This window comes from Eumetopias jubatus, unplaced genomic scaffold, assembly GCF_037043125.1.
Source record: "Eumetopias jubatus isolate StellerSeaLion01/CBP00866 unplaced genomic scaffold, mEumJub1_p1.0 scaffold_1, whole genome shotgun sequence".
NCBI classification, from domain to species: domain Eukaryota; kingdom Metazoa; phylum Chordata; class Mammalia; order Carnivora; family Otariidae; genus Eumetopias; species Eumetopias jubatus.
In genome coordinates this window covers 42,329,186-42,341,355 of record NW_028274807.1, presented here as the reverse complement: position 1 = coordinate 42,341,355, position 12,170 = coordinate 42,329,186, and the positions used below count along the sequence as shown (strand labels likewise).

General features: G+C 38.7%; 1 protein-coding gene across 2 annotated transcripts in view; it reads right to left on the bottom strand.

Annotated features, from left to right (window-relative positions):
* ARL13B (ARF like GTPase 13B) overlaps positions 1–6,201 on the bottom strand; it is a 68,104-nt gene extending 61,903 nt beyond the window's left edge. For both annotated transcript variants that reach the window (XM_028113795.2, XM_088024251.1), the window contains exon 1: positions 5,884–6,201. In XM_028113795.2, the coding sequence (XP_027969596.1) occupies positions 5,884–6,176 (293 nt within the window). In that variant the 5' untranslated portion in view covers positions 6,177–6,201. The remainder of the gene's footprint in view (positions 1–5,883) is intronic.
* Between the last annotated feature and the right edge of the window lie 5,969 nt (positions 6,202–12,170).

Here is a 12,170-nt window from a genome sequence, read left to right as displayed (position 1 = left end):
GTGAGGACCTACTTACAAGGTCCCAAATATACTGAGTACCATGGCTTGGATTCTGTGTCCAGGACAAACGCTGTTCCCTATACACAAAATAAATTTCAATAGTTTTAAATGTTAAAAATTAAAATATGAAAGTACTAGAAAAAAGTATAGGTGAATATAATCTTGGATACATATAATGGAATATAATCTAAGTATTACACTAAAAGAATGGTGTATTTGAAAAAAATTAAATGTTTATGCTTCAAACACCATAAAAAATTTACAAATATAACAAATGGAAGAAAAATATCTGTAATATATACTACAGAGAAATGGTTATCACTATACACATTTAAAATCTCTTAGAAAATTCAATAAGAAAATGCACCTGCCCCAACAGGAAAACAGCAAGGGAAATCATTGGGAAATTCCCAAAAGAAGAAATATGAAAGTCCAAGGAAAAAACAATTTTAATAGGAATCAAAAAAATAGAAACTAAATGTGGACAACACTTCCCCCTATAACCTGAAAAAAACAAATGGTGACTTGGGGAAGAGAGGAAAAGGCACTTTTATACACTTCTGGTAGGAGCAATGATTGTTGATATGTTTTGTTTTTTTTTAAAGCCTTTCTGAAGAGCAATTTAGCAATATATAGCAAATACCTTAAACTTTTTCATTTGATCTTATCATCATTTGATCTTGAATTCCATTTCCAAAATATTTATAGAAGGGTGCCCACACAAGCCTTGTTCATAATAGTGAAAATTTTTAATTTTCTAAATATTTAATAACAGGAATAATTAAACATACTTTGGTGAATCTATACAACACACTACTCTACCTAAAAAGATGGTTCATGAAAAACATGTAAAGATGCAAAAAGATAATTATGATTAAAGCAAAAATAAATAAAAAGCTGCAAAATAGCATTCTATTACTTCTTTATTGTTTAAAAATTTAGAGAAACCATCAACAAAACAAAGAGGCAACCTCCTGAATGAGAGAAGATATTTGCAAATCATACATCCAATAAAGGATTAATATCCCAAATGTGTAAAACTTAGGATAATACATAACTTGACACAACTCAAAAAAATAACCTGATTAAAAAACCGGCAGAGGACCCAAACAAATGTTTTTCCAAAGAAAACATAGAGATGGCCAACAGGCACACGAAAGGATGCTCAATGTCACTAATCATGAGGGAAACACAAATCAAAACTACAATAAGGTATCACCTCACACTGGTCAGATTGGCTATTATCAAAAAGACAAAAAATAACAAGTGTTGGTGCAGATGTGGAGAAAAGGGAAATCCCATACACTGTTGGTGGGAACGTAAATTTTCCACTATGGAAAACGTATGAAGTATGGAGGTTCCTCAAAAACTTAAAAATAAAACTACCAGGGGCGCCTGGGTGGCTCAGTCAGTTAAGCATCTGCCTTGCAGGTCATGATCCCAGGGTCCTGGGATGGAGCCCCACATCGGGCTCCCTGCTCAGCGGGAAGCCTGCTTCTCCCTCTCCCACTCCCCCTGCTTGTGTTCCCTCTCTCCCTGTGTCTCTCTCTGTCAAATAAATAAATAAAATCTTTAAAAAAAAAAATAGAACTACCATACAATCCAGCAATTCCACTTCTGGGTGTCTATAGGAAGAAAACAAAGATACCAATTTGAAGAGATACATGCACACCTATGTTTACTGCAGCATTATTTACAATAGCCAAGATATGGAAGCAACCTAAGTGTCCACGATAGATGAATAAAGATGTGGTGTATAGACATATGATGGAATATTACTCGGCCATAATAAAAAAAGAATGAAATCCTGCCATTTACAACATGGATGGGCCTAGGAGGTATTACGCTAAGTGAAATAAGTCAGAGAAAGACAAGTATCATATGTTTTCATTTATTTATGGAATCTAAAAAACAAATAAACACACAAACCAAACAGAAAGAAACTTACAGAGATAGGAAACAAGCTGTTGGTTACTATAGCAGGGAGAGATGAAATAAGTGAAGGGATTAAGAGTTACAAACTTCCAGTTATAAAATAAATGAGTCATGGGGATGTTATATACAGCATAGGGAATATAGTCAATAGTATTTTAATAATTTTGTGTAGTGTCAGATGGTTAATTGGACTCACCATGGAGATCATTTGGTAATGAGTAAAAACAGCGAATGAAAAGAGAATTTAGTTACATAAGAGATTCTACACCAAAATGTAAATCTTTGGGCGTGAGACTGTGGGTTACTAATATATGCCACTTTTTGCTTAACTGTGCTTTCAATGTTCTACATAAACATTCATCACCTTTAAATAAAAATAAACATGCATTACTTTTAAATATTTTTAAATAACAACAGCTCCTGTCCACAAGCCATCCTGGAGGACAGGTGAGAAGAGTTGAATAAACATTTCATTACAATACATGCGTAAGTAGAGACAAATACAGGGTGCTAAGCAATTACAATGAAAAGGTAAAAAACCTAGATGGAATTCAAAGAAAGTTTTCTGAAAGAGAATCTCCCAAATGACAAGTGAGGAATGATTAGGAACAGCCAACCAAAAAAAGAAGAGCATTTGGTGAGGAATGGAGGGACTAGAGAACTTAAATTCGGCAAATTTGGCATGAGGAATTTGGACAGAAGGAAAAAGGAAAAAAGACCACTGACAACAGTGTAGAGAATTAATCAGAGGGGAAGAATGGAAAGTCTGTCAAAGAAATGTGGGAGAGAAATAATGGAAATTTAATCTAAAATAGAGCGGGGGGGGCCGCCTGGGTGGCTCAGTCATTAAGGGTCTGCCTTCAGTTCAGGTCATGATCCCAGGGTCCTGGGATGGAGCCCCACTTCGGGCTCCCTGCTTGGCGGGACCTCTCCCTCTCCCACTCCCCCTGCTTGTGTTTCTTCTCTTGCTTTGTCTCTCTCTGTCAAATAAATAAATAAAATCTTTAAAACAGAGCAGTGGGTATGGAAAGGCTAAAAGAGTGTAAGACTGTAAGTGGTATTAAGCCCATAGAAACCAAAGACTTAATGATTTGAGAGATCAAAGCACAAAGAGGAATCTAGGATTACTCCCGGCTGGACTTGGGTAAAAGGAAGGCAGAAGCAATTCGGCATGGAAATGAGAGAGGATCTAAATTCAATTTTGGATGTGCTGGGATTGAGGATTCTTGTGGAATGGGATATGTAAATCTTCAAGTGGTAGATGAGTCTTTGTGCTGCAAATACACGGACTTGAGAGTCAATGTTTAAGTGGCTATATGTCACTATATGTGGTGAAATTGCCCACGAAGGGGAATATACAGAAGAAAAGAGAGTTGAACACAGAACACTGGGGAAGACTTGAGAGTGAGATGACAAAACGCTAACTGGGAAATAGAGATAGAAATGGCCAAAGGCAGAAAGGTAAAAATTTTTAAATTCAGGAAAAATAAACCAGAAAATTTTAAGAAGAGAGTGGTCTTAAGTGTCAAACTGAATTAAAGGGTCTGGGCAGAAGTCTTCAAATGCAGGAAGTTAAGGGAATGCATGAGAGGAGATGAAGTTGAGAAAGTATCAGTAATCCATTGTCAACTGTTAGCCTGGGGTGAAGGCTGAGAGGGAAAGGTAGTGGCTGCAGGGACAGAGGGTTGTTTATTACGGTAGACACAGAATAATGACTTCCCAAATATGTCTACAACCTAATCACCGGAACCTGTGAATATGTTACCTTACATGGCAAAAGGAATCTTGTAGACATGATTAAGTTAAGGATCTTGGATGGGGAGCTTATCTTGGGAGTACCCAGGTAGACCAGATGTAAACACAAGAGTCATTATAAAAGGGACTTTTTTAAAGTCCTGATAAAAGATCAGAGAAGAAGGATGTTATATAATTGGCTTTGAAGATGGAAGAAGGGGGCCACAAGCCAATAACTGCAGGCAACCTCTTTTTTTTTTTTTTTTTTTGGCTGGAAAAGGCAAAGAAAAACAGATTCTCTCTCAGAGCCTCCAGAAGGCTCTAAGGCTCTCCTGATCCATTTTAGACTTCTGGCCTCAGAACTGTAGGATAATAAATTTGTGTTGTTTTAGGTCACTAAGTTAATAGTAATTTGTTACAGCAGCAAAAGGAAACATTTAGTTTGGGTTGTTTTTTAGGTAAAAGAGGCTTGAGCATGTTTACATTCTAAATAAAGAACAGAAGTGAAGCTGTGAAGACAAAAGAGAAAGAGATTTTGTATTTTTGATAAAACTGAACAATAAATTTTGGGATAAAAGTTTAGCTTTATTCTTGTATCCCGAAGTTTTCTCTGTGACCTCTGGCAAAATGCTGACCACCTGAAGCTCACCAGGAAATGGGAAAAAAATGTAATAAAGAACAGAGCCACCATAATTAGTCTTGAAAAGGAAAAATGAACCCTTCTTCCACAAACACAGAAAGGGAAGAAGGGAAAGGTATCTATACTGATAAGTATAAAATGAATTGAGGTGGGTAACTGACTAATAGGCACTTGTCTCCTAATCTTATAAGTATCATTTACTGAGTGCTACCTGCAAAGCATCAATTACTTGCATAAATTTTCCTCTCAAAATGCTGCAGGACAGGGCGCCTGGGTGGCTCAAATGGTTAAGCATCTGCCTTCAGCTCAGGTCATGATCCCAGAGTCCTGGGATCAAGTCCCACATCAGGCTCCCTGCTCCTTGGGAGCCTGCTTCTCCCTCTGCCTCTCTTTCTCTCTCTCTCTCTCTCTCTCTGTCTCTCATGAATAAATAAATAAAATCTTTAAAAAAAAATGCTGCAAGACAAAAATTATCCACACTTGACAGGGGGAAAAGTGCCAAAATTCCTAGGATTCAGACATGAATCTGTTTGACTCAAAAACACTATGTTGAGAAATCTGGCAGACACAACCATAACCAAGTGAAGGTTAACACTATGAGTAATAAGACTTTCAACATCACGCAACCCTTGATACTGAGAAAGACATGTCATCTCTGTGGTATTCCTCGGCCCAACAACACCTTTATCAAATCACAAGGAAAACAAAACTTTGTTATAATTTACCCTTGGCCTAATTCCAAAGCAGAACTATTAAAAAGTCAACATTATTTATAAGGAGTAACAAACTTAAGGTTTCTTTATAGGGTAAGCCTAAAAAGCATCATTTTTACTGACTCTTGCCTAGCATAGTGCCTGGCATATGGTATTTTCTCAACAAATGAGTGAATATCAAGCAGCAGGTGCTAAATCTTAATACATTTAGCATTTCAAAATGAAAGGTTAAGAAGCAGTCTCTTTCAATTAAAGGCTTAAGTAGATTCCACATGAAAACTAAAGCTAGGCTACAGTTAAGAAAACACTTTCCATCAGCTAGTCTCATTTAATACAACACTCCTGAGGCATAGATATTATCACCCCCATTTAATATATGACAAAGGTGGGGCCAAAAGTGGTTAAGTCATATAATTTATTAAGCAGTGGAGCCAGATTTCAAACCCAAGTCCTCAAAACAGTGAGTGAATGAGTGTTGGAAAGGAATGTGTGGATGTTATGAAAACTATATCCCATGTTTCTCTATTAAAAAAAAAAAAAACTCCCATTACAAAAACGTCACAGGAAATATAGACAACGGATAGTTTCCAATTCCATACACAAAATCCACAACTTTTTAAGAAATTCGAACCCATTTCAATGATAACAGTAAGCATCACTGAAGAGAACTTAAATGCAACTAGACAAAAAGGCTACATCCTCCTACCTCTTCCTCTGGGGACAAGTCAAATTGGGAGCAAAAGCATCCCCCGAGGCCTGAGACTCTTCCCAGAGGAGAGGTGTGCCCCCCCCAACCGGCCCCTCGGGGCGCAGCTGTCCCTACCCTCCACGACCGCATCGGGCCAGCCGGCTCCAGCTTACCTGATGGGCTCCCGCCACCGCTTGAACCAGCTGCAGCAATTGGCCATCAGACTGAACATGCCAGGCCGCACCTCCCGCCGCCTCCCATCCGAGCCCCGAGCGGGGATGGGCCCCTGGTTGCCACCGCCGAATCCCCGGAGGGCCGCAGCCGCTCCCAGGCACCTCTGAGGCGGAGAAGTCGGGAGGGAGGTCAAGGCGGTCAGTCCCAGCACCCGGCCCTGATAACCGCGCCGGGGGCCCGCGTGCCAATAACGGCCTCCTCGCCCAGGCACAGCAGGGCCAAAGGAGCTCATACACAGAGCCGAGCAGGGTTAGCGGAGCCGGGCCACAGAAAAGCCCCGCGTCGACGTGCTGACGTTCCTCGCAGGCGCTGAAGGCCCGCCCCAAGCACCGCCCATGTACTACTCCAATCATCGTGCGACCGCCCCTGGTGGGGGCCTCTGAGTGGCTGAAGGGGCAGGGCTCCCCTTTCCGGGTGGAGGCGGGGGCGGGGATGGGGTTCTCGTAACTAGGCAACCGGAGCGTCCAGAGAGGCGTTGAAAAATCCCTGACAGATCTTGGGCAAGGCCTCTCTGAATACCCATACAAAATGTGTTGCCAATCGAGGGTGGTGTTCCTCGTCTGTCCCTAACCCCAGCTGAGATCCAGAGATCTCAGGTCTTGTGCGTGTTTTGTTTTGTTTTGTTTTGTGAAGCAGGGTTGGGGATCCTCTGGGACTCCGGCAGACTCTGGCTGCACAACTACAGAAACAATACCCTGGGGCAGTTATTATAAATTAAGGACGAGGGGGAAACTCATTTGCTAACTATCTAATAATTCAGATGACAGACGTTTTAATCTGGATGTTTATTGCTGTTTGTTACATAAAATGTAAAATGGAATTGTATATTTATTGTGGGGGGGTTATGAATGCAAAATAAATGAGTATCTTTTAGCAGGAGCTAAAAGAAATAATATATTCTTTGTACAAAATGTGAAAAACACTGAAAAAGGAATAAGATTAACAAAATAAAATCTCATATTCACCACCGCAAAATAACAAGTATTAACATTTTGATATATGTTCTAAGATTTTTAGATAATATTAGATCGTTAGCTATTTGGTTTCTGCAAGATGGAGATGGTGATCTGCTGGCTGTTTTTTTTTTAAATATGTTTTAGTTTATCTACAAGGATATGTAATATCTGCATTTCTTTATATATATATATATATATATATATATATATATATATATATATATAGGAAAGAAATGGCAAGTACATTCCTGTAGGGGGAAAAATGCCCGCATGATATGTAGGGACCTGTGTGTCCATTCCATTTCTACTTAAATATATTTTTTCAAATCTTGGTAAAAGGAGAGAGGGCCCTGGGATGCCCAGTGTGTCCAGGGGAAAATAATGGTTTGCTACAACAGATTTAGGTTTTTGTTGTTGTTTTTGTTTTTGTTTTTAGTATTTTATTTATTTATTTATTTAGAGAGCACGCATGCACATGAGCGGAAGGCAGAGCAGAGGGAGAGAGAATCTCAAGCCGACTCCGAGCTGAGCATGGAGCCCTATGCAGGGTTCATCCCAGGACCCTGAGATCATGACCTGAGCTGAAATCAAGAGTTAGACTCTTAACCAACCGAGTCACCCACCGCCGCACAACAGATTTAGTTTTAAAATTTTTCTCTGTTCTTTACTCATTCATGTGACCCTGATTCAATTCATATACATCTCTTACAGCTCACCATCTCTGAACCCAATTATCCCATCTGCAAAATGGGAATGAAAATACTTACTTTGCAGGGTCACTAAGATGATGAAATGAAAGAAATAAAGCCTAAGGGCAGTTTCTAACACATAATAGTAGATTTTGAAGTTGCTGTCACCTGCCTAAAAAACATTTATGACACGTTTCCTCCTACCTCTTTCTCCTAATTGCTAAGGATCTTGTTCACTATTTTCATTGTCCTGACTTGATAAGTTCAAATTTCTTTCCAGTCTCAAGGCTGCATGATCTGTACTGTTTTTCCTAACTGAATCATCCCTTCATCAGTGCTGGATGCTTTTTCCGTCCAGACTGTCCTGTCCAGACACAATAATATTTCTATTCTACAGTGCTAATGAAGAAAGTTAGATTATACCTTCATAAATTTTCTTTTCTCACTGTTATCTGTTTCTTCTCATTTTCTAATATCTGAAAACATCTACCTCATCTTTTCCAAGGTTGTGACCACTTTCCTGAGACGATGACAAACATCATGTTTCAACTTTTCTGATTATTTCTTTTTCATCCAACATCTGAAACATATTGCTCCCCATTTTTTCCCTAGATCTTTGCCTGCAATTTCCAGGGTAGAGAGGGGGTAAGAAGGTAAGGCAGGAAAGATCCACAATTCCTCCTTAGCTATGAGCCAGATTAGCACTGTTCTGCTGACTCTTTACTTTCATAACCCAACTTTTTAAACTGGTGGCTTACCACTAAAACCCCAAAGCACTATTTTTTTTTCTGTTCATTCTTTTTATCAATTTACTGTGACTGAGGTTCTGCCCCATTGAACTACTCAAAACACATTTTTTAATGTAACTTATATCTTCCTAATTACTAAATCAGTTGTCATTTTCTTTTTCATCACTTAATACATTTAATAGTGTTAACTCTTCTAAAACTCTTTCCTCCCTTGGCTTTTCACAATTATGTACTATTCTGGATCTCACTAGTTATTCCTCCTTCGGCTTCCCATATGTACTCTCCAAGATCTGACCTTATCCCTCTGTATTCCTTTTTAAAAACGTGTTCTCTTGAAGTCCAATTACTACTCCTATGCCTGAAGAGACTTACTATGCAGATGTTCCTTCAGCATTTCTGGAACTATACTCAACACCCCTCTTGTCCCCCCAAAATATATTTAACCCCACCTCTACTTCATGTCTTCCCTGAGAATGATACATTACCAAACATTTCTGGTGCCGAAATACAGTCGGTCAGTTAGTAAACTAAGTTGACTATTGGTTTTTCAATACATTAAGTGGTTTGGTAGAAATAAGCACTGTACACTATTTTCAGTTTTCCTTTTCCAAACATATGAGATAGTTATTCCCACCCTCTAGAAGTCATGGGACTTGCTTTGTCCAGTGAAATGTGAGTGAAATGGAAATTGTGGAAGACTATATTAACTTTGAAATACTGTAACATCAAAACAGTGTGGAATGCTGAGCCAACACAATGAAGATGTCTGCCCAGAAAGTCCTGCAGTGAACTTCCCACGAGTAGGCAATAAACACTTACCTTAAACCATTGTAATTCCATGACTATTTCACCATAGTGTAATCTAGTTTATTCTGAATGATGAAAACAACCTTGCTGTCATTCTAGCTAAGACTCTTATTTAATCCCCCAGGGATTATTTAGCATCTTAAATGTTACTTGATTTCTTTTTCCAGCTTTATTGAGGGATAATTGACAAAATTGTATTTTAAAAGTACAATATGATGACTTAATATATGCATACATGGTAAAAATGATTCCCACAATCAAGTTAATTAACACATCCATCACCTCACATTGTTATCTTTCTTTCTTTTTCTTTTGAGAACACACTTAAGATCTACTCTCTTAGCAAATTTCAGTATATGATATAGTATAATTAACTAGAGTCACCATGCTGTGAAAGGGTATATAAACTTTCAGTTTATACCCTATCAACTTCTTCCCATTTCCTTACTCCCCAGCTCCTGGCAACCTATTCTTTGTTTCCATGAATTTGCTTTTTTTTTTCTTTTTAAGATTTTTTTTTTTTTTATTTGAGAGAGAGAGTGCAAGCATGAGCTGGGGGAAGGGGCAGAGGGAGAAGCAAGTTCCCCATTGAGCAGAGAGCCCGACGTGGGGCTCAATCCTAGGACCCTGAGATTATGACCTGAACCAAAGGCAGACGCTTAACTGACTGAGACACCCAATCGCCCCCCCCCCTTTTTTTTAAGATTCTACATATAAGTGATCCCATGCAGCATTTATCTTTCTCTGTCTGGCTTATTTCACTTAGCATAGTGCCTAAATGTGAGATATCCGTATCTATCTCTATCTCTATATCACATTTTCTTTACCCATTCATCCATTGATCAGACTTAGGTTGTGGTTTCCTTATGTGGGCTATTGTGAATAATGCTCTAATGAACATGGGAGTACAGAAATGGCTTCCCGGTAATGATTCCTTTGTATATAAACCCAGAAGTGGGATTCTTGGATCATATGGTAGCTCCATTTTTCGTTTCTTGAGGAACTTCCATAGTATTTTCCATAAATATACATTCCTACCATTCTCCACATCTTCATCAACACTTGTCTCTTGTATACATGTTACTTGGTTTCTAAACTTTCCTTGCTCTAATCCATTTTGCAAACATTTAACAAGGTAACATTCTCAAAGTAAAACAATGGAAATTACTCCTTTTAAAACAAACTTACAAACATATTTAGAAATGTACTAAAAATAAATTTGGGGCAAGTGAAATTGACTAAGTATTAATTTATTGAGCTGAAGCCAGATGTCATCTTCACAAAGTAAACTTCTGAGATAAGTTAAAAACCTGAAAATTTTATCCAAAGATGCATCATTAAATTTTATTATTAAACATCTCAGTATATGATTTTTCAAAGTTTGACATTACAGTAGAGGTAAGATACATAATTTTTCATCACCGACACATTGCTGACACTGTGTTGCACCTTTATGGTATTAAAAAGATAATCACTTTAATCTCTTGAACTTTTCAGGAGAGCAAGATTTCTTTTGGGCAACTTATGCTTCTCTAACATTTCCTTCTTCAAACATTTTATATTCTTTTTTATATTGAGGATATTAGAGATGGCTATGAATGTTGTTGATTCATGATTTTGGAAGTTTTCTCTCCTTGTGAAATTTTGAGATTTCAAAATTGATATTCAGCTCTTAATTCCTCCTCACAAGATGAGGAGATTCCCAAATCAAACCTTTACTTGAAAGACTCCTAGCTTAAATGTGTTTAAATTTAATAGTTAAATATATTACTTAAAGGTCATTTTGCTTGATGCTATGATTGTCAGCACACCAAACAATTCTACAGAGATTAGAATTATATTAAAAATTAAATCACTTGGGGCTAGGAATAAACTGGTGAATAGATTAATATGGCAGAGTTAGACACAGTAAGAAGGAAAAGAATTTCAAAGAGGGAAGCGTAATAGATATATTCAGTAATCCCTTCACAATTGATCTTATCAGAAAAAGTGACTCTAATATCAACTTCCATCCAGTTGGGTCACAGAACCACAGAAAGCTAGAACGAGAAGAGCCCCTTGAAAGATGATCAGCCTATGGAATTTCACACACACACATAGGAAATCAGTTGACAGGCTCATCTGGGCAGAAATTCCAGAAGTGATAACAGTAAATATGCCTTCAGTAATACTATTTAATGCACAGTAATTGCTTTACATGTGTTATCTCTTAAATCCTTATATTAACATTATGAAAACCCACTATTATCCCTATTTTACAGAAGATAAAACTGAGGCTTAGAGAGGTTAAGCAATTTGCTTAAAGTTACAGAACTAGTAAGTGATTAAAGTATTGAGATTTGACTCAGGCGTTTTAGCTCCAGATGCAGCCTTAAACATCACATAACATTTCAGATGTGTATGTCTAAGCACAAAATGTAGAGGTTATATTGCAAAAATTAAAATGAGCTGTTTGAAGGTGATGGAATTTGACACATTCTCATTTTTTTCTCAAAACATTTTTTTTAACACCATAAATGCAAGAACAAAAGCAAACTGGATGATCAAAACTATCCCATTTGCTTCCATTATCTCTGTCCTCAGGCGCCTTCATGAAGTTACTCGCTTCTAGGTTTGATTAACGTCTTCATCCCAACGCCAGTCTGTGTCTGCAGGATTTTTCCTCCTAAACCTGGACACCCCGTCGTCGGAGTCCTCAAAGTTCCCCGGGGCCACTCAGCCTCTCACCCTAGCTCGCTGGCGGTTTCTACTACGTTTCCTTCCCCTTCTCCTTGGGAAAGTTCACCGTGCGGAGACAGGGAACGAAACACGGGACGAGGAAGGATGTCTCGACAGTGTTTACTAGGCCTCCACCACTCTCCCTGAGCCCTGCCCCCAGCTTTGAAAAGCTTCCTGGAAATGTCCTCGTTATCACTTCCCCTCTCGGGCTGGGGGCTGGGAGCGGGCGGTCCCCCCGCCCCCGGCTCCCTCTGTTCTGCCGGAGCGCTCGCTCGCAGGCGCCGCCGCGCCGCAGTCCTCAGTGAGC